Source organism: Bombina bombina, chromosome 3 (genome assembly GCF_027579735.1).
Source record: "Bombina bombina isolate aBomBom1 chromosome 3, aBomBom1.pri, whole genome shotgun sequence".
Taxonomy (NCBI): Eukaryota; Metazoa; Chordata; class Amphibia; order Anura; family Bombinatoridae; genus Bombina; species Bombina bombina.
Window position 1 is genome coordinate 863,654,707 of NC_069501.1, and position 21,121 is coordinate 863,675,827.

At 39.0% G+C, this 21,121-nt stretch overlaps 1 protein-coding gene across 1 annotated transcript in view; it reads right to left on the reverse strand.

Moving 5' to 3' along the window:
- Positions 1-5,708: 5,708 nt before the first annotated feature.
- The window catches only part of CLDN10 (claudin 10), a 182,960-nt gene continuing 167,547 nt past the window's right edge, over positions 5,709-21,121 (reverse strand). Inside the window, exons 4-5 of the mRNA XM_053705481.1 lie at positions 13,156-13,266; positions 5,709-5,961 (exon numbers count right to left, since the gene is read on the reverse strand). Of these exons, the coding sequence (XP_053561456.1) occupies positions 5,709-5,961; positions 13,156-13,266 (364 nt within the window). The remainder of the gene's footprint in view (positions 5,962-13,155; positions 13,267-21,121) is intronic.

The window sequence follows — 21,121 nt, forward strand, 5'->3', positions numbered from 1 at the left end:
TATTAACTAAATAATTCCTATTTAAAACTAAATACTTACCTGTGAAATAAAACCTAAGCTAGCCACAATATAACTAATAGTTATATTGTAGCTAGCTTAGGTTTTATTTTTATTTCACAGGTAATTTTGTATTTATTTTAACTAGGTAGACTAGTTAGTAAATGGTTATTAACTATTTAATAACTACCTACTTAAAATAAATACAAACGTACCTGTGAAATAAAACCTACCCTGCCTTACATTAAAACCTAACGTTACAAAAAATAAAAACACTAAAATTACAAAAAATAAAAAAACCTACCATTACAAACATTACATTAAAATAACAAACAAAAAAAATTACACAAAACAATAAAAATATTCCTATTCTAATACCCTTTAAAAAAAATTAAAAAAACACCCCAAAATAAAAAAAACCTAATTTATAATAAACTACCAAGGGCCCTTAAAAGGGCCTTTTTGGGGACCCTTAAAAAGGCTTTTTGTAGGACATTGCCCTAAAGTTAACAGCTCTTTTGCTACAAAACAAAACACCCCCTAACAGTATACAAACTCCCCCCAACCCACAAAATAAAAAAAACCCATCTAAAACACCTAATCTACCCATTGCCCTGAAAAGGACATTTGTTTGGAAATTGCCTTTTAAAGGGCATTTAGCTCTTATGCTGCCCAAACCCTAATCTAAAATAAAAACCCACCCTAAAAAAACCTAACACTAACCCCCGACGATCCACTTACAGTTTTTGAAGTCCCGCTTGAACGATCTTCATCCAGGCCGCGAGAAGTCTTCATCCAGACGGCCTCTTCTATCTTCATCCAGGCGGCCTCTTCTATCTTCATCCAGGCGGCATCTTCTATCTTCATCCCGGGTGCATGGAGCGGGTCCATCCTGAAGACATCCGGTGCGGAGCATCCTCTTCATACGGTCGCCACTGTACACTGAATCTTCAATGCAAGGTACACAATTCAAGATGCCGTCCCTTGCATTCCTATTGGCTGAAAATTTTGAATCAGCCAATAGGAATTAGAGCTGCTAAAATCCTATTGGCTGTTCAAATCAGCCAATAGGATTTAAGCAGCTCTCATTCTATTGGATGATTCAAATTTTTCAGCCAATAGGAATGCAAGGGACGCCATCTTGAATTGCGTACCTTGCATTGAAGATTCAGTGTACGGGCCCTTGGTTGGAATTTTTATATAGATTAGGGGGTTTTTGTGTGTGTTTTTTTAAAGGGTATTAGAATAGGAATAATTTTTATTGTTTTGTGTAATTTCGTTTGTTATTTTTTGTAATGGTAGGTTTTTTTATTTTTTGTAATTTTAGTGTTTTTTAACTAAGTAGTTATTAAATACTTAATAAGTATTTACTAACTAGTCTAGTTAAATACAAACTTACCTGTGAAATAAAAATAAAACCTAAGCTACCTATTAGTTATATTGTAGCTAGCTTAGGTTTTATTTCACAGGTAAGTATTTAGTTTTAAATAGGAATTATTTAGTTAATAATTGTAAGTTTAATTTAGCTATATTTTAATTATGTTAAAGTTAAGGTTAGGTTTAGCGGTTAATATAGTTTAATTTAGGTTGTTGCAATGTGGGGGGCTGGCGGTTTAGGGGTTAATAGGTTTATTTAGTGGTAGTGATGTGGGAGGCCAGAGGTTTAGTGGTTAATAGCTTTATTTAGTGAATGAAAACAGAGAGAAATAATAATGCGCTCTCTGCAGACCATTATAATGAGAAAATAATACAAAAATAATAAACATGTATAATGATAAACTCTATAAACTGAGCAAACAAAATAATGATAATAATGAATAGTGAGAAAAACTAAAGGTTCCTCTTAACAAAGTCTGGACGTTACCAGATGAAACGCGTTGAGGTCATTCAACGCTCTGACGTCATTGGCGTCCTCGGATCATCCAGGCTTTCCCCAATCAGCCCACGTGTTCCTGCGCATTTCCCGGATATGGTGAGGGTGAACTTTCCTGGCTTCTTTTAGACGTCCGTTAAACTCAGAGCTTTTAAATATTGGGCTTGTTTTTACTCACTTCTTGTAAGTGTTTACTTTTATGTTGCACATATTGTGGATCAATTAAAACTTTTACTCTCAGATGGGTTGCGCTCTGTTTTCCTGTTTTTGCAGCTTTATTTAGTGGCGGCAATGTTGGGGAGGGACGGAATAGGGGTTAATAGATTTATTATAGTGTGGGCAATGTTGGGGTGCAGGGGAATAGGGGTTAATAAGTCTAGTATAGTGGCGGCGATATCGGGAGCGGCAGATTAGGGGTTAATAGTTTTATTTAGGTGGTGACGATATTGGGGGCGGCAGATTAGGGGTTAATAACATTATGTAGGTGCTGGCGATGTTGGTGGGAGGCAGATTAGGGGTGTTTAGACGTGGTATTTATGTTAGGGTGTTAGGTTTAAACGTCAGTTTTTTTCCCTCATAGACATCAATGGGGCTGCGTTACGGAGCTTTTCTTTCTGCAATCGCAGGTGTTAGACTTTTTTCTGACGCGCTCTCCCCATTGATGTCTATGGGGAAAGCGTGCACGAGCACGTCAAAACAGTGCTTGCTTTTTGTGCGGTATGGAGCTTAAAAGCACCATATCGCACGCACAAGCCGGGTTTTTCAAAACTTGTAATGGCTGTGTTGCGTTTGTTAATTTCCCTATAGCGCGCATAACTCATAATCTAGCTGTATGTTATTAAAGAGTTTGAGAATCCTAATAGAAGAGGTACAATGTATTATAACCAGAAGATTGCATGAGTGAGAGTCTCACAACATGGAAGTTTGAGTGGGAGATTGGTAATGTAGTTAGTAAGCATTGTGTGTGCCAGTGATAGGGTTAATGTTTTGAGAAAATGCTATGCAGTTCTTTGAAGGAAGATATGTGAGGAGAACGATAATTATTAAAGCTGAGAATATAAACCCGTTCAATGTAAATAGTGAATAAGCATCATGGACACTATGCAATATACAACATGAAAATAAAAAATAACTTAGCTGCTAAGGTGCCACTGTCCATGGCACTAAGAGTGGGTAAAGGACAGTCACTGCATGGGCCACAACATCCTTTCATAGATATGAGGACATTCTGTGACAGTTAATAATGTGTTTAGGTGACGTTTCTTGTTGGAGAGAGGCCTGTTCCTGGTTGTTCTGCATTGGGAGGATCTTGTTAAATTTGAGGAGATCAGCTGAATTGCAAAAAACGACTGTGTTATTGTTTTTGGTTGCAATGATGCTCGTGGGAACACCCCATCTATATGGTATTTTATGGTCTCTCAAGACGACAGTAATGAATTTCATGACTCTCCTTTTTTGTAGGGTGGTAAGGCATAAATCAGAAAATATGTGTATTTCAATGCCCGCATGTGTCAAAGGGTGTGTAGTTCTTGCACATTTTAGAATGTCCTCCTTGACTTTGAAGTTAAGAAGTTTGGTTATTACATCTCTAGGACAAGCCTTGTTAAGAGGTTTAGGTTGTAAGGCCCTGAGAGCATGTTCAATAGGAATGTCTGCTGCTGATGGGGTGCTCTTCACAGTGCGGAAGGAATCCTGTAGATAGCAATGCAGTGCAGAAGGGCCTATAAATTCAAGGATCCCCCAAATTCTTAGATTATTCCTCCTGCTTCTATTTTCCAGGGCTTCAACACGGTCCATAAGACTTTGAAACATGTCCTCCTGGGACTGTATATAACCAGTGTGGTGTTTCAGATCAGAGTGCAGAGACTCATGTGTCTCTGACAGTTGTGGGACTCTCTGTTCAACAGCGGTAATGTCTTTCCTTAGTTCCCCAAACATGTTTTTGACCTCTTGCATTGCTTCTTTGATATCATCTTTAGATGATAAATGTTTAAAGGATTACTTTCTTTTATCATTTTTAAGCTAAACAACTAACATATTAAAGTTAATAAACATTAATTAAAACCTACTGACCTATATTTTCTCCAAAACGAAGTTTCATAACGTTCTAAAAGTTATATCTTTTATTCGCCGATGATGTCACGTTATCCTGCCCACTATTTTCAGCACTGCATGTTCAAAATACTTAAACCAATAACTTTGTGTGTAAAGCACCATTTTGAAACCTAGGTATTGTAAACGGATTGGTACAGAGCAAAGGATACCCACTGAGTGGGTTTGGAAAACAATTAAATTTGCAGACAAGATTTCTGATATACGGTAGAGATATGTTAATGAAATGCTATTGATAAAAAGCGTATTTGGGGTAGTTAGTTAGTAACAGGCATAGAAAATATTTACTTACAGTGGCCCTTTAAGTTCTTCTTTGGTAATGTAATTGGAGTGCACTATGTCTATATTATGTACCTGCGCTAAAATAGTTTGACGTTTGTTTACTGGTATATCCTTATTAGGATTAGTAGATTGGTCAGCTAGTTTGAGGTAATTATTCATCATGGTAGATTGGATTTTTTTTTTTTACTTGGAAGCTTTTTTATTTGGCATTACATAGCATATGACAACAAGCACAGAGAGAATATTTTGAGATCAAGTTGAAGTATACAAAAGCATAGACCAATATCCACACTAATCTTAGTACAATAAATGGCAGGCACTGCTGTATCTCCTTATAGCTGATGGGCAGATATAGAATAAGGGTTATATTTCCTCTGATATGCCTTAATAATTAGTTTTCTAATTGCTAGGCAGCTAGATTGAAAACAAACATTAAAGGTGTAGTAATAGTGCCCCTTCACAGGTGGTAAAGCTCTGACTCTTAAGTGGATGTGTTAATGGTTAGCACAGGATATATATAAAGTGCTTCTTCCACCTATAAGAGCACCTGGTAACAGTATCCTCTTTTCCCAATGGAACTATAAAGCTCTAAGTTGGTAGAGATGCAAGCCAGTAATTATGTGATAGGGTGTTAATTTTTTATCAAATTGAGAATGTCCATGTTGCTGCTTTATACATGTCGGTGACCATAGCATAGAGCCTCCTATATTGTGGATATGTCAGATCCTATAAGCAGAAGTGATCTGCATGCCAGGGTTTGCTGTTTGGGGGTCACGGTTTGAGAAGGCAGTGCCTTACCATCTTAGTAAGCTGCAGAACTGGGCAGAGTAATGAGAGGCTTCCCAACAGTGTAAGATTACGGGATCACTCTAGAGATATACCTGGCTCCGTGTGTCCAGTCCTCAGGGCTGATTGCAGCACAGGGTGGTGAGGGCCATGGCCATGTCTGGCCTGCCGATATTGCGCTGCTCATGTTCTGCTGAACACCGATTTGAGTGGGGAGAAGGTGAAGCCTCTGTGTCGGACAGTCAGCCAATGCGAGCCACAAGGTGAGCTCTGGTAGGTTAGGCCTCTTGATGTCTTACAGTTCCTACTGCTTGCAGCTCTTTGTCTTGAGGAGCAGTCGGGTAATCAATGCTGGGAAAGGGGTTCCTCCGACTGGAGGTATTTTATATCACTTCAGTAATAGAATGGGGATAGATTTTTTAGATTAGGGGCTTATTATATAAGGTAATAGCACATGGGTATCAGAGCTTGCCTTCTATGCATCCATCTTCCTGCGTGGCTAAGCTCCGCCGCTCACTTTCAGGTTTTAATACCTTTGGTTGTATGATTGGGGTCCTTGTCATGCTGCAGAATACATTTGGGGTCAATCAGATGCCTCTCTGATGGTATTGCATGATGGATAAGTATCTGCCTGAACTTCTGAGCATTTAGGAGAGTATTAATTCTGACCAAATTCCAAACTCCATTTGCAGAAACGCAGCATCAAACCTCCACCATTCTTCTTTTGCCTGAAGACAGTCATTGTTTTACCTCTCTCCAGCCCTTCAGCAAACACACTGCCTTCTGCTACAGCCAAATATTTAATCAGTTCAGAGCACCTGCTACCATTTTTCTGTATCACAGTTCCTGTGTTTTCATGCATAGTTGAGTCAGCTTGCCTTGTTTCCATGTCAGTGGCACTTCTGGCCAGCCTTCACCAGACAGTAGATGAGTGTTTCAGGCTCCCTTTGGTTTCTGCCAGTTCTGAGCTGATGGCACTGCTGGACAACTTCCAATTGGGGGAAGTAAGCATGATGTGTCTTATCTCCTTGCTCGTTACTTTGTGCTTCTTCAGAAGAGCTTGGACAGCACATCTGGAAACCCCTGTTTGCCTTGAAATTTCTACCTGGGAGAGACCTTGCTGAGGCAGTATAACTACCTTGTAACTTGTTGCTTTGCTCAGTCTTGCCATGGTGTAGGACTTTAGACATTAAACTGTCTTCAGCAACCTCACTTTGTTAGCAGAGTTTGGCTGTTCCTCACCCAGTTGTATTCCTCCTACACATCTGTTTCAGTTAATGATTGCGTTTCAACCTATTAAATTGATCATAATTAGCACCTGTTTGGTATAATTGTTTAATCATGCACCAAAATCCTATCCTAATGCTATTTTTAAGGCAAAGGGTGAACACACAAATTAAAAACTTTTGCAGAGTATTGTAGATCAATCTCATGGCCTCTCGCTTAAATCTCAAACTGCCTCAGTATTGTTCCAGGTCTCTGGACCCTTGGGGGTGTCTAATAGATATCCTCTTGTATTACTATCTAGACTGATAGCAAGAATCAAGCAGCAATAATCCTAAGCAATTCTGATTTCTCCAGTGTGGCCTTGCTGAATTTGGTTGCAAATCTAGTTCAGATATCCTTGTGCCCACCTTGGAGGCTTCCTCTAAGAAGGGAACTTCTCTATCAAGGCCCTTTGTTTTACAAAGATCTCAAATCTGAATTTGATGATATGGCGATTGAACGCTTAATTATGTCTCAGAAGTTTTTCTGACAAGGTTATTGATTTCTTGATTTGGGCTAGGAAACCTATTATCAGAGAGAGTTTAGTTCCTCCAGTAGGGTCTGGATAAGGGTTTTGTCAGGCAGTTCCTTGAAGGGTCAGATTTCAGCTCTTTCTAATTTGTTTCATAAGAAAATGGTTAAAATTCTGGATTTCCAAACCATTGTTCAGGTTCTGATTAGAATTAAACTGTCACGCTCGGATGAACAGGTTCTGGGATATGGAGCTTATGCAAGGTGGTGGCAGGCTTAGGACTGTCTTGAATACTGAAAGGGGCCAGCGGTATGTGCTTCTTTCTGGAATTACCCCTATTAGGCCTGTTTAAGAAACAGACAAGTAAGTAAGTTTATTGCACAGGAACTGGAGACTTGGAGGCTGGAAGCAGGGTAAGTGAGCAGGTGTGCCCACACCAGAACTGGAGTCTGAGGTAATGCCCACGATAGGACCAGGAACAGGAGTGCAAACTTAGGCTTAACACAGGAGGTGCCCACTGGAGGCCAAGGCAGGGGGTGCCCACTGGAGGCCGAGACTGGAGGTGCCCACTGGAGGCCGAGACTGGAGGCCAAGACTGGATAAACAGGTACTCCTGTGACAGGCTGGAGACACAGGATACACAGGTACTCCTGTGACCGGCTGGAGACACAGGATACCCAGGTACTCCTGTGACAGGCTGTTGACACAGGATACACAGGTACTCCAGTGACAGGCTGGAGACACAGAATACACAGGTACTCCTGTGACAGGCTGGAGACACAGGATACACAGGTACTCCTGTGACAGGCTGGAGACACAGGATACACAGGTACTCCTGTGACAGGCTGGAGACACAAGATGCACAGGTACTCCTGTGACAGGCTGGAGACACCGGATACACAGGTACTTCTGTGACAGGCTAGAGACACAGGATACACAGGTACTTCTGTGACAGGCTAGAGACACAGGATACACAGGTACTCCTGTGACAGGCTTGAGACACAGGATACACAGGTACTTCTGTGACAGGCAGGATACACAGGTACTTCTGTGACAGGCAGGAGACACAGGATACACAGATGTTTGGCTGGGCCCACTGCGAATACCCGAACACTGGTAGCAGAGACTCTATGCAAAACTTGGCACACGTGGATACTGGACCTTGACAGAGTTTGGATGCAGAAGTAGGTGACTGGAACTTTGCAAATATGCTTAGCAGCGCTTGGGTACATGCACTGGATAAAGATACTTGGTAAGTGTCCTCTGTAGGGCTAGGCACTGAAACAGGATCCCAGGGAAGCAGGATGATGCCACAGAAAGCAGAGACAGGCATTTACAGAGAGGATAGCCAGGAAACAAGCCAAGGGTCAGATACCTGAGAGCAGTCAGAACAGTCATCAAATCCAGGAAGAATTTGATAGAATAAACAGGGTACAAGGCCAGATTAGTTAAGTCCAATCTTTCATCAAAACCAAGGGAGATCCAAAAGAGTAGTCAGAGAACAAACCGGATTCACGAACCAAACAGGAAATACAGGAAACACAGGCCAGGTCAGAGGCACTAACACTGGAACAGGATGAATCCTTATGTCAGAGCAGAAAGTGGATTCTAAAGCATCCTTTTATAAGGGAGCTGATTGCAAAACTACCAGCAGCTGACAAGCAGGTGGAGCCAGAGAGCAATCCAATGCAGGTAACAGGTCTCCAAAAACTTCAAGCAAATGCAAAGCCCTCTGTTGGTGCAGTAACAGAGAGACAGGCTGCAAACCAGGACACCCAGGTTCAAATCTGTGCACAACTGTGACATAAACTAGTTATTTGTCAATTTCTCTTCCATGGAATCTTAATCTGGTTTTGAGGGTTTTTCATACCCCTCCTTTTTGCTGATGCATGCATGGTTTAGACCTTAAGCTTTTATACACAAAGGTTATTTTTCTTCTAGCTATTTCTTCATTTACAGTGGTTTCTGATCTTTCAGCATTGTCATGCAAACCTTTTCTTACTTTTCATCGGGATAAGGCTGTGCTTTGCACTAGCTCTTCCTTTCTTCCTAAGGTAGTATCTACAGATACTATTAATGAGGAAATTGTACTTCCGTATTTTTGTCCAGCCGCTACAAACCCTAAGAAGTGTCTTCTTCCCAATTTGCATGTTGTGAATGCTCCCAGATATTATGTGGAAGCCACAAAACATTTCAAACTTTCTTTTTCTCTTTTTGTTCATTTTTCTGGGCCTCACAAAGGTCATAAAGTAATAACTGTTACTTTAGCTGCTTGGCTTAAAGTCTTAATTCGTAAGACTTATTTGGTTGTGAAGATGACTCCCCCTGAGCGCATTACTGCTCATTCGACTAGAGCAGTTGCCAATTCTTGGGTCTTTTCTTATAAGTCTTTTTTGGAACAGATTTGTAAGCAGCTACTTGGTCTTCTTTGTACACTTTTTCAAAGTTTTATTGCTTTGATGTGTATGCCTCTACTAAAGATGCATTTTCTGCGAGCCATCGTGCCTGATCAGCAAAGTACCTGCTTTCACTGTTTGTCCCTCCTTATTTCATAGTCCAGGAGCCCGCTCTTTCTTTTTGTTCAGGTGGGGGGTAGTCCTTGTTTTGCACCTCTTTTCCCCACTATGGGGCCAGATTATGAGTATGCAATCGTTATGTCTTTTCGCTGCCATTTGCGCGCAAGTTAAATTGCAATCGTATTACAAGTTGAAAGTAAATGCAAACTCCCAATCGCAGTTGCGATTTACGCTAGAATGATTAGCGCAACCTCAGAGCTCTGGTTAACTGTTACGCTTGAATAAAAAGTTGCACCAAACACATCAACATTACATGTAAAACTACAGTTACACTCATAATAACACCATCTAATAAAAATTATATATAAAAAAAAATATTGCACAAAAAAGTTATAAAGGCTCAAAGATATAAGATCTCAGGTGTTAGAAAACAAAAGGCAGGCAAAGGGCTTTAACATAGAGATACATACATATACATGTCTAAATATATATACAGTATATATATATATGTATATGTGTGTGTGTGTACATATGCATTTATATGTGTATACATGTATTTACAGACATATATATGTACACACACACACACACATATATATATATATATATATATATATATATATATATATATATATATATATATATATATATATATATATATATATATGTGTGTGTGTGTGTGTGTGTATTGGAGCCCTGTAAAGTCAAGTAGATGAAAACATGTAAAAGCATATTTAAGCAATATTCATATTTAATCAAGGTTTTAACTATGGCCCCAAGTTATCAAGGTCTGTCTGACCTGATCCTACAGTGCGGATCCAGTCCGAAAGACCTCGTTGAATACAAGAGCTGCTGGTGCAACGCCGCCCCCTGCAGACTCGCGGCCAATAGGCCGCCGGCAGGTTATGGAGCAGCGGTCTTTGTGTTGCTTCATAACTTTGCAGCGGCAGTCTTTGTGCTGCTGCGCTGCTTCATAACTGCTGTTTCTGGCGAGCCTGAAGGCTCGCCAGAAACACGGGACATCAAGCTCCAATCGGAGCTTGATAAATATGCCCCTATGTATTTACTGTAAATATTTCACATTCCAATGTTCTGCCCATAGCAGAATATGTTATATGTATTTATAAATAGATATTTATATATATATATATATATATATATATATATATATATATATATATATACATACATATATATATATATATATATATATATATATATATATATATATATATATATATATATATACACAGTATCTCACAAAAGTGAGTACACCCCTCACATTTTTGTAAATATTTTATTTTATTATATCTTTTTATGTGACAACACTGAAGAAATGACACTTTGCTACAATGTAAAGTAGTGAGTGTACAGTCTGTATAACAGTGTAAATTTGCTGTCCACTCAAAACACAGCCATTAATGTCTAAACCGTTGAAAACAAAAGTGAGTAACCCCTAAATGGAAATGTCCAAATTGGGCCCAATTAGCCATTTTCCCTTCCCGGTGTCATATAACTCGTTAGTGTTACAAGGTCTCAGGTGTGAATGGGGAGCAGGTGTGTTAAATTCGGTGTTATCGTTCTCACACTCTCTCATACTGGTCACTGGAAGTTCAACATGGCACCTCATGGCAAAGCACTGTCTGAGGTTCTGAAAAAAAGAATTGTTATTCTACATAAAGATGGCCTAGGCTGTAAGAAGTCTGCCAAGACCATGCAACTGAGCTGCAGCACAATGGGCAAGACCATACAGCGGTTTCACAGGACAGGTTCCACTCAGAACAGGCCTCGCCATGGTCAACCAAAGAAGTTGAGTGTGCGTGCTCAGCATCATATCCAGTAGTTTTCTTTGGGAAATAGACGTATGAGTGCTGCCAGCATTGTTGCAGAGGTTGAAGGGGTGGGGGTCAGCCTGTCAGTGCTCAGACCATACGCCGCACACTGCATAAAATTGGTCTGCATGGCTGTCGTCTCAAAAGGAAGCCTCTTCTAAAGATGATGCTCAAGAAAGCCTGCAAACAGTTTGCTGTAGACAAGCAGACAAAGGACATGGATTACTGGAACCATGTCCTGTGGTCCGATGAGACCAAGATAAACTTATTTGGTTAAGATGGTGTCAAGTGTGTGTGGTGGCAACCAGGTGAGGAGTACAAAGACAAGTGTGTCTTGCCTACAGTCAAGCATGGTGGTGGGAGTGTCATGGTCTGGGCCTGCATGATTGCTGCCAGCACTGGGAAGCTACAGTTCATTGAGGGAACCATGAATGCCAACATGTACTGTGACATACTGAAGCAGAGCATGATCCCCTCCCTTCAGAGAATGGGCCGCAGGGCATTATTCCAACATGATACCGACCCCAAACAGGCCTCCAAGACGACCACTGCCTTGCTAAAGAAGCTGAGGGTAAAGGTGATGGACTGGCCGAGCATGACCTAAACCCTATTGAGCATCCTCAAACGGAAGGTGGGGGAGCGCAAGGTCTCTAACATCCACCAGCTCTGTGATGTTGTCATGGAGGAGAGGAAGAGGACTCCAGTGGCAACCTGTGAAGCTATGGTAAACTCCATGCCCAAGAGGGTTAAGACAGTGCTGGAAAATAATGATGGCCACACAAAATATTGACACTTTTGGCCCAATTTGGAAATTTCCACTTAGGGGTGTACTCACTTTTGTTGCCAACGGTTTAGATATTAATTACTGTGTGTTGAGTTATTTTGAGGGGACAGCAAATTTACACTGTTATACAGACTGTACACTCACTACTTTACATTGTAGCAAAGTGTCATTTCTTCAGTGTTGTCACATGAAAATATATAATAAAATATTTACAAAAATGTGAGGGGTGTACTCACTTTTGTGAGATACTGTATATATATATATATATATATATATATATATATATATATGTATATATATATGTATATGTGTATATCTATACCTATATAAAACAATATATATATATATATATATATATATATATATATATATATATATATATATATATATATATATATATATATATATATATATATATATATATATATATATATAGGTATAGATATATATTGTACCAAAATACCATCAGATATATGTAGAAATATGTATTTATGAATAAATAGAAAATATTCTTCTATGTGAAAAAATATTGGAATGTAAAATATTCATATTTTCATGTAGGGTTTGGCACACTTGAGAATATGCAATTGGGTTAGCGCGCGAGTAGGGTGTTCTTCCCCCCCCCACACACTTTTTTCCCCCATGGACTTCTATGGGGAAATAAGTTAGCACGTGCTCACAATATTCTAAGTACAGCTTTTTGCGTGCAAACAATAACTTTTTACATTCCACTTACAAAAAGCCCATTTCCAGCGCAGTTAACGCACGAGCAGGAGCAATAAATAGCATTCCACTTGTAATCTAGCCCTATATCTTTTCTGCTTTTCTGTTATCCTCCTCTACTTGGCTATATGTATGACTGAGGATCATGGGAAGTGGTAGGTAGTTAAATCTCTGGTGTGTTGAGGAATCTTTAGCCAACTTCTGGTGGTCAGGGGGGAGGATTTCCTACATGTGAACGCTTATGAACGTTCACCGTCATGTAAGAAATTAATTCAGGTAAGTGTATATTTCAAGCATTTCCTTTTAGCAGTTTTTGTTGAAGTCATTAAGAAATATTCCTTATGACTACTGATATTTTAAATGCAGAGATACACAGACAAACAAACGTGTGGAGTATTAAACTTAAATTTTTAATTACAAATAATTATGTAAAGTTATAAAATAAGACACAAGTGTTTGGAATGTGAATTCTGCCTTTTCCTGAAAAAAATAAAATAAAATAACATCCATACCTTGAATGGTTGTTTGTTTCAACTACGATGGCACAGCAGAAGATGCTACCACCAACCAAGCATAGAATAGCTCCAGCCCAACCAATATACAAGGCAGTGCCTAACTCATACCTGCAAGAGAACACCATATCCACCCTTACTCTACATTAGGTTACAATATGAATAAATAAATATACATGTTCAAGACTAGAAATCTGATCTCTTTCTTGAAATTAGAGAAAGGTTAAAAATGAGTCAATGCATCAGATATGGAATCTTACTTGGTTATGAGCTGACATAATGGGGTCTGCAATTTCAAATAATCTGATCCAAGCTCTCTTTTTGGCATGAGCTGACATAATAGGTTCTACAGAGTCCATGCATCTGATCTGAGAGCTCACTTGGCATAATGGATTGTGCAGTCATTGCATCTCACTTGGGCATGAGGTTACATAATGGGAAATAAAGTTGCCATGTAGCTAATGTTGGATTCCTTTGAGCATGATCTGGCATCATTGGTTCTACAAAATGCATGCATCTTATTTTAGATTTTACTTGAATGTAAATTGGCCTAATGGACCATGTATTTGGTCTGGGTCTTGTGGGCATGAGTTGGTGTAATGATGACTATAGAGGCATTGCATCTGATCTGAGTTCTCATGTGCTGGTATATTGTGTACTATTAGCCATGTGTCAGATCTGACTTGGGAATATAGCTGGTATTTTAAGGTTTAGAGATAGCATGTATCTTGGACATATACTGTAGATTCAGTAAGGGAACCTCCAGGGACATGTATATGAACCAAGGTCTCCACTAGGCATATCATTAGTAAATTATACAGTATGTGCATCAACTATTTATATATTAGTATGTTTTTATTCTTAGAGTTATTAAATAATAATATCAATTAAATATCTGTGTATATATATATATATATATATATATGTAGATGTACATATTACTGTCTAATTATATATTTTTTATTAGGTTAGTTAAGATGTATATGTAGACTAAAATGATTTTATAATCTTGAACATCTTTAATATCCCAGCAAAGAAAGAGTTCATGTTAATTGTTAAGAAACCATGTTTAACTATGGTATGAAGGTGGTTGGTTGTCCTCTCTTCCTGTTAACATCCTGAAACGTCATGGCCTTTCTAAATATTATATCTGCTTACGCATTATGCTTGGATGCAATGTTGCGATGTAAGGGGATTTACATCAATGACCAAGATGGAAGAAGGAACTCCTGAATCCAAATGATCATCCGATGAGGCGGTCTTGAATGAGCCCAGGTTGAAGATATGTGCTTGTTTTTTGTTCCTCTTAGGCTTCCGTAGGAACAAATTTCAGTTACCTGTGTGAAAAGGTGTTTGCGAAACAATTATCTCGCTTCACTTTATCACTGCACTTGTATGGTGTATCATACTGCTGTTCCCGCTGTTCGGAGTTAAGCCACTGAGAGGAGTTCACATGATCGCATCACCGTCTCCGGTGTAAGTATATTTCAGTCTCGTTCCAGCTTGACTGAAAATATCTTCAACCTGGGCTCATTCAAGATCGCCTCATCGGATGATCATTTGGATTCAGGAGTTCCTTCTTCCATCATTTGTTTTTATCTGTTGTACTCATTAATTGTTGCCATTCAGTAATTGTGGCCATTCAGTAAATTGTTGCTATTTGTATACTGTACATGGTACTGCGTCTGATCAGCGCATTTATTCACATTGTATTTTATTCTATACTGTTCACATTTATATCATCATTTTTTATCAATCATTTTATTTGTTATTAAATATATGCAGATTTTTGCACATTTATTTTGTGGTTTTCACATTTATTGGCCATTTTGTGTTTGCACAATTTATATTCACATGTGTTTTTACACATTTGAGGATTAATTAATTGTTTTCACTATCACTATTTTAAGCTGTATAGCGCCTGTGTCATTTGAATTTTGTGGTTTCTTTTAGAATCCATACTATTCTCCTTTTCACTTCAGTATTTGTTTAGAGGTAGAGAGATTCCTCTTGTTTTTTCACAGGCTTAATAGGGTTTCACGGCGCAGTTAACCCAATTTTTCCTTTTTTTCACAGACTCTGTAAACTCACCTAGTGGGGCATCACCCACTACAGAGTTCTAAACTGCCTCTGGAAGAACACATACTGTGTATTGAGAATTTGTGAAATGGGTGTTCATGGCTCAATAGCTGTACACAAGCCTCACACATGCGCAATGTCATGTGTTGGCTGAAGTGGTTTAAAGCATGCCACCATTGGACTCTGGAGGAGTGGAAATCTTCTTGAATCATAGGTAACTATCTGTAAGTCTGACAGAAAAATCTTTGTGTGACTGATTCTAGGAGAACACTACCTACCTGAATGTAGTGTCTACTGTAAAATTGGTAGTGAAGGGATATTGGTTTGGAGCTGTTTTTCAGGGTGTTGGCTAGGCCCCTTAGTTACAGTGAAGGATCATCTTAATGCTACTGGATAAAAAAGACATTTTAGACAATTGGGTGCTTCCAACTTTGTGCCAATACTTTGGGGAAGGTCCTTTCCAGTTAAAGCCGCAAAATGGAAAGCAACTCCATATTAAAGGGATATTAAACACTAAATAATTGCTAGATAGAATGAAGCATTCAAAGAAAAGATTAGTCTGAGAATAAGATGTAGATATATTTTTTAACATTTAATTAGTTGTTTAATTATTGATAACATAAGTGTAAAGTTATACGGCTAGATTTAGAGTTTTGCGGCCAAAGGGGTGCGTCAGCTACGCGTGTTTTTTTCCCCCCGCACCTTTTAAATAACGCTGGTATTTAGAGTTCTCTGAAGGGCTGCGTTAGGCTCCAAAAAGGGAGCGTAGAGGCATATTTACCGCCACGTCAACTCTAAATACCAGCGTGGCTTACGGTAGCGGCCAGCTTGAAACACGTGCTCGTGCATGATTCCCCCATAGGAAACAATAGGGCAGTTTGAGCTGAAAAAAAACACCTGCAAAAAAGCAGCGTTCAGCTCCTAACATAGCCCCATTGTTTCCTATGGGGAAACAGTTTCTAAGTCTGCACCTAACACCCTAACATGAACCCTGAGTCTAAACACCCATAACCTTACACTTATTAACCCCTAATCTGCCGCCCCCGCTATCGCTGACCCCTGCATTTTATTATTAACCCCTAATCTGCCGCTCTGTACACCGCCGCAACCTACATTATCCCTATGAACCCCTAATCTGCTGCCCCCAACGTCGCCGACACCTACATTATATTTATTAACCCCTAATCTGCCCTCACTAACATCGCCGACACCTAACTTCAAGTATTAACCCCTAATCTGCCGACCGGACCTCACCACTACTCTAATAAATGTATTAACCCCTAAAGCTAAGTCTAACCCTAACCCTAACACCCCCCTAAGTTAAGTATAATTTAAATGTAACAAAATAAATTATTTCTTATTAAATAAATGAATCCTATTTAAAACTAAATACTTACCTGTAAAATGAATCCTATTATAGCTACAATATAACAAATAATTATATTGTAGCTATTTTAGGATTTATATTTATTTTACAGGCAACTTTGTATTTATTTTAACTAGGTACAATAGCTATTAAATAGTTATTAACTATTTAATAGCTACCTAGTTAAAATAATTACAAAATTACCTGTAAAATAAATCCTAACCTAAGTTACAATTAAACCTAACACTACACTATCAATAAATTAATTAAATAAACTACCTACAATTACCTACAATTAAATCAACTAAACTAAATTACAAAAAAAAAAAACACTAAATTACAAAAAAATAAAAAAAGATTACAAGAATTTTAAACTAATTACACCTACTCTAAGCCCCCTAAAAAAATAACAAAGCCCCCCCAAAATAAAAAAATGCCCTACCCTATTCTAAAATAAAAAGTTAACAGCTCTATTACCTTACCAGCCCTTAAAAGGGCCTTTTGCGGGGCATGCCCCAAAGAAATCAGCTCTTTTGCCTGAAAAAAAAACCATACAATACCCCCCCAACATTACAACCCACCACCAACATACCCCTAATCTAACCCACCCAAACCCCCCTTAAAAAACCTAACACTAAGCCCCTGAAGATCTCCCTATCTTGTCTTCACCCAGCCGGGTATCACCGATCCGTCCAGAAGAGGGTCCGAAGTCTTCATCCTATCCGGCAAAAAGAGGTCCTCCAGAGGGTCCAAAGTCTTCATCCAGGTGGCATCTTCTATCTTCTTCCATCCGGAGCGGAGCGGGTCCATCTTGAAGCAGCCGACGCGGAGCCATCCTTCCTCACCGACGTCCTAAATCTGAATGAAGGTTCCTTTAAATGAAGTCATCCAAGATGGCGTCCCTCGAATTCCGATTGGCTGATAGGATTCTATCAGCCAATCGGAATTAAGGTAGGAAAAATCTGATTGGCTGATTGAATCAGCCAATCAGATTGAAGTTCAATCCGATTGGCTGATTGGATCAGCCAATCAGATTGAGCTCGCATTCTATTGGCTGTTCCGATCAGCCAATAGAATGCAAGCTCAATCTGATTGGCTGATTGGATCAGCCAATAGGATTGAACTTGAATCTGATTGGCTGATTCAATCAGCCAATCAGATTTTTCCTACCTTAATTCCGATTGGCTGATAGAATCCTATCAGCCAATTGGAATTCGAGGGACGCCATCTTGGATGACATAATTTAAAGGAACCTTCATTCGTCGTTAGTCCGTTGGTGAGGAAGGATGGCTCCGTGTCGGCTGCTTCAAGATGGACCAGCTCCGCTCCGGATGGAAGAAGATAGAAGATGCCGTCTGGATGAAGACTTTGGACCCTCTGGAGGACCTCTTCTTGCCGGATAGGATGAAGACTTCGGACCCTCTGGAGGACCTCTTCTTGCCGGATTGGATGAAGACTTCGGACCCTCTTCTGGATGGATCGGTGATACCCGGCTGGGTGAATACAAGGTAGGGAGATCTTCAGGGGCTTAGTGTTAGGTTTTTTAAGGGGGCTTTGGGTGGTTTAGCTTAGGGCTATGTGGGTGGTGGGTTGTATTGTTGGGGGAGTATTGTATGGTTTTTTTTCAGGCAAAAGAGCTGATTTCTTTGGGGCATGCCCCGCAAAAGGCCCTTTTAAGGGCTGGTAAGGTAATAGAGCTGTTAACGTTAACTTTTTATTTTAGAATAGGGTAGGGCATTTTTTTATTTTGGGGGGCTTTGTTATTTTTTAGGGGGCTTGGAGTAGGTGTAATTAGTTTAAAATTCTTGTAATCTTTTTTTATTTTTTGTAATTTAGTGGGGGTTTTTTGTAATTTAGTGGGGGTTTTTTGTAATTTAGTTTAGTTGATTTAATTGTAGGTAATTGTAGGTAGTTTATTTAATTAATTTATTGATAGTGTAGTGTTAGGTTTAATTGTAACTTAGGTTAGGATTTATTTTACAGGTAATTTTGTAATTATTTTAACTAGGTAGCTATTAAATAGTTAATAACTATTTAATAGCTATTGTACCTAGTTAAAATAAATACAAAGTTGCCTGTAAAATAAATATAAATCCTAAAATAGCTACAATATAATTATTTGTTATATTGTAGCTATATTAGGGTTTATTTTACAGGTAAGTATTTAGCTTTAAATATGATTAATTTATTTAATAAGAAATAATTTATTTCGTTAGATTTAAATTATATTTAAGTTAGGGGGGGTGTTAGGGTTAGGGTTAGACTTAGCTTTAGGGGTTAATACATTTATTAAAGTAGCGGTGAGGTCCGGTCGGCAGATTAGGGGTTAATACTTGAAGTTAGGTGTCGGCGATGTTAGTGAGGGCAGATTAGGGGTTAATAAAATTTATTATAGGGTTTGCGAGGCGGGAGTGAGGCGGTTTAGGGGTTAATACATTTATTATAGTGGTGGTGAGGTCCGGTCGGCAGATTAGGGGTTAATAAGTGTAGGTAAGGTTGGGGGGGCAGATTAGGGGTTAATAAATATTATCTAGGTGTCGGCGGTGTTAGGGGCAGCAGATTAGGGGTACATAGGGATAAAGTAGGTGGCGGTGGTGTCCGGTCGGCAGATTAGGGGTTAAATTTTTTTATTAGAGTGGCGGTGATGTGGGGGAGCCTCGGTTTAGGGGTACATAGGTAGTTTATGGGTGTTAGTGTACTTTAGAGCACAGTAGTTAAGAGCTTTATAAACCGGCGTTAGCCCATAAAGCTCTTAACTCCTGACTTTTTTCTGCGGCTGGAGTTTTGTCGTTACAGTTCTAACGCTCACTTCAGCTAAGACTCTAAATACCAGCGTTAGGAAGATCCCATTGAAAAGATAGGATACGCAATTGGCGAAGGGGATCTGCGGTATGGAAAAGTCGCGGCTGGAAAGTGAGCGTTAGACCCTTTCCTGACTGACTTTAAATACCAGCGGGCGGTAAAAACCAGCGTTAGGACCCCTTAACGCTGGTTTTGACGGCTAACGCAGAACTCTAAATCTAGGCGTTAGTGTCTATAAAGCAATGGGTGCTGCCATGTTGGATCCTAGGTTTCTTTCTTTACTGAGGTCAGTTAGAGACAGTTATAAATAAGCCCCTAGAGTGTGCAGCCTATGATTGTGTGGGATATAATAGTGTTCTGCACATCTAACAGGAACTGAAAGGCTCTCAATGTCAGAATGAAATAACAGAAAAAGGGGACAAAAAAGTATAATGCAAAGATTTTTTTTATAAATATATATATATATATATATATATACAATTTATAATTTTATATTACTATCTCAAAGTGTTTAATGTCCCTTTAATGCCCATGGTTTTGGAATGGGATGTTTAACAAGCTCATATAGTTGTATCGGTCAGGTGTCCTAATACTTTTGGCCATATAGTCTATTTATATAAAGAGTCTTTTCTTTCATAAGTTGGTGAGAGTCCACAAGCCATTACTCCTGGGATTCAACTCCTGGCCACTAGGAGGAGGCAAAGATTTCCAAAGCTCTAAGAGCAATTAATCCCTCCTGTCTCTCTGGTATTCTAGTCTTTTCTCTGCCTCCACAGGAGGAAGCTGAAGAATTGACGTGCTTCAGAATCTTCATTGAGAAGGGTCTTCAGGCCCTCAGAAAGCTGTTAATGAGAGACAGAGGGGAGATTGGAGTTTTATTCAGAACGAATGAATTGCATATGTCTAGTGGTAATAGCTGAAATGTACTATTCAGCTAATTCCCCTGGTAGTTACATCTCAATGTAACCGTATACTTTCTGTAATATACACAGTGAAAGGGATTTAGCTGTTTGGCAATGTGTTAAGGTTTTCCCTTAAGAACTTATTGCCCAAGGTTGTCTGTCTCAGATGTTTCGGTCTTTATTCTATAAGATTTCAGTTACATTGTTTCCAAATATTGTATTTACTGTTTTTACATGTATGTACAGTAATAGGAAAATTGGTGGTTCTCTTAATTTTTATTTTATTTGTCTGCTTGTGTATTCTTTCATGGAGCATACTGAAATTTATCCCTACTACCTTACATTACCCTTTAGAGGGGAGATCCACTGATAACAATTTTATTTTATATTTTGCAGGATTGTTACCAGTTCAGCTTTGCAATTCCTGAATGGATCACATTAGACATTCTAACAGTCTAATGCTGCTCTTGCCTCTAGAGGAATATTGTTTCACTCTGTTTCCTCAGTACAAGGGAGTACTTCTGATTTTGCTCCGGGATTTAAAGATTTGTGCTCTATGTAGTTGTGATGGCTATGCCTCCTCCAGATATGCAGAAAAGCTATATGCCTGAAAGTCATCCTAAAGATACTTTATCAGGTTCTTCTGCATCATCAGAGATCAGAACACACCTTAGGATGCCCTTATAGTTTTCAGACTCAAACACCTCAGGTTGTTTTCTAAAGGTGAGTTTTTTAAGATGATCAGGAGTTTTTTTTACTGATCAGAACACAGCTTGAACATCTTAGTTCTTTGTTTACAGAGTTTTTATGCACTTTA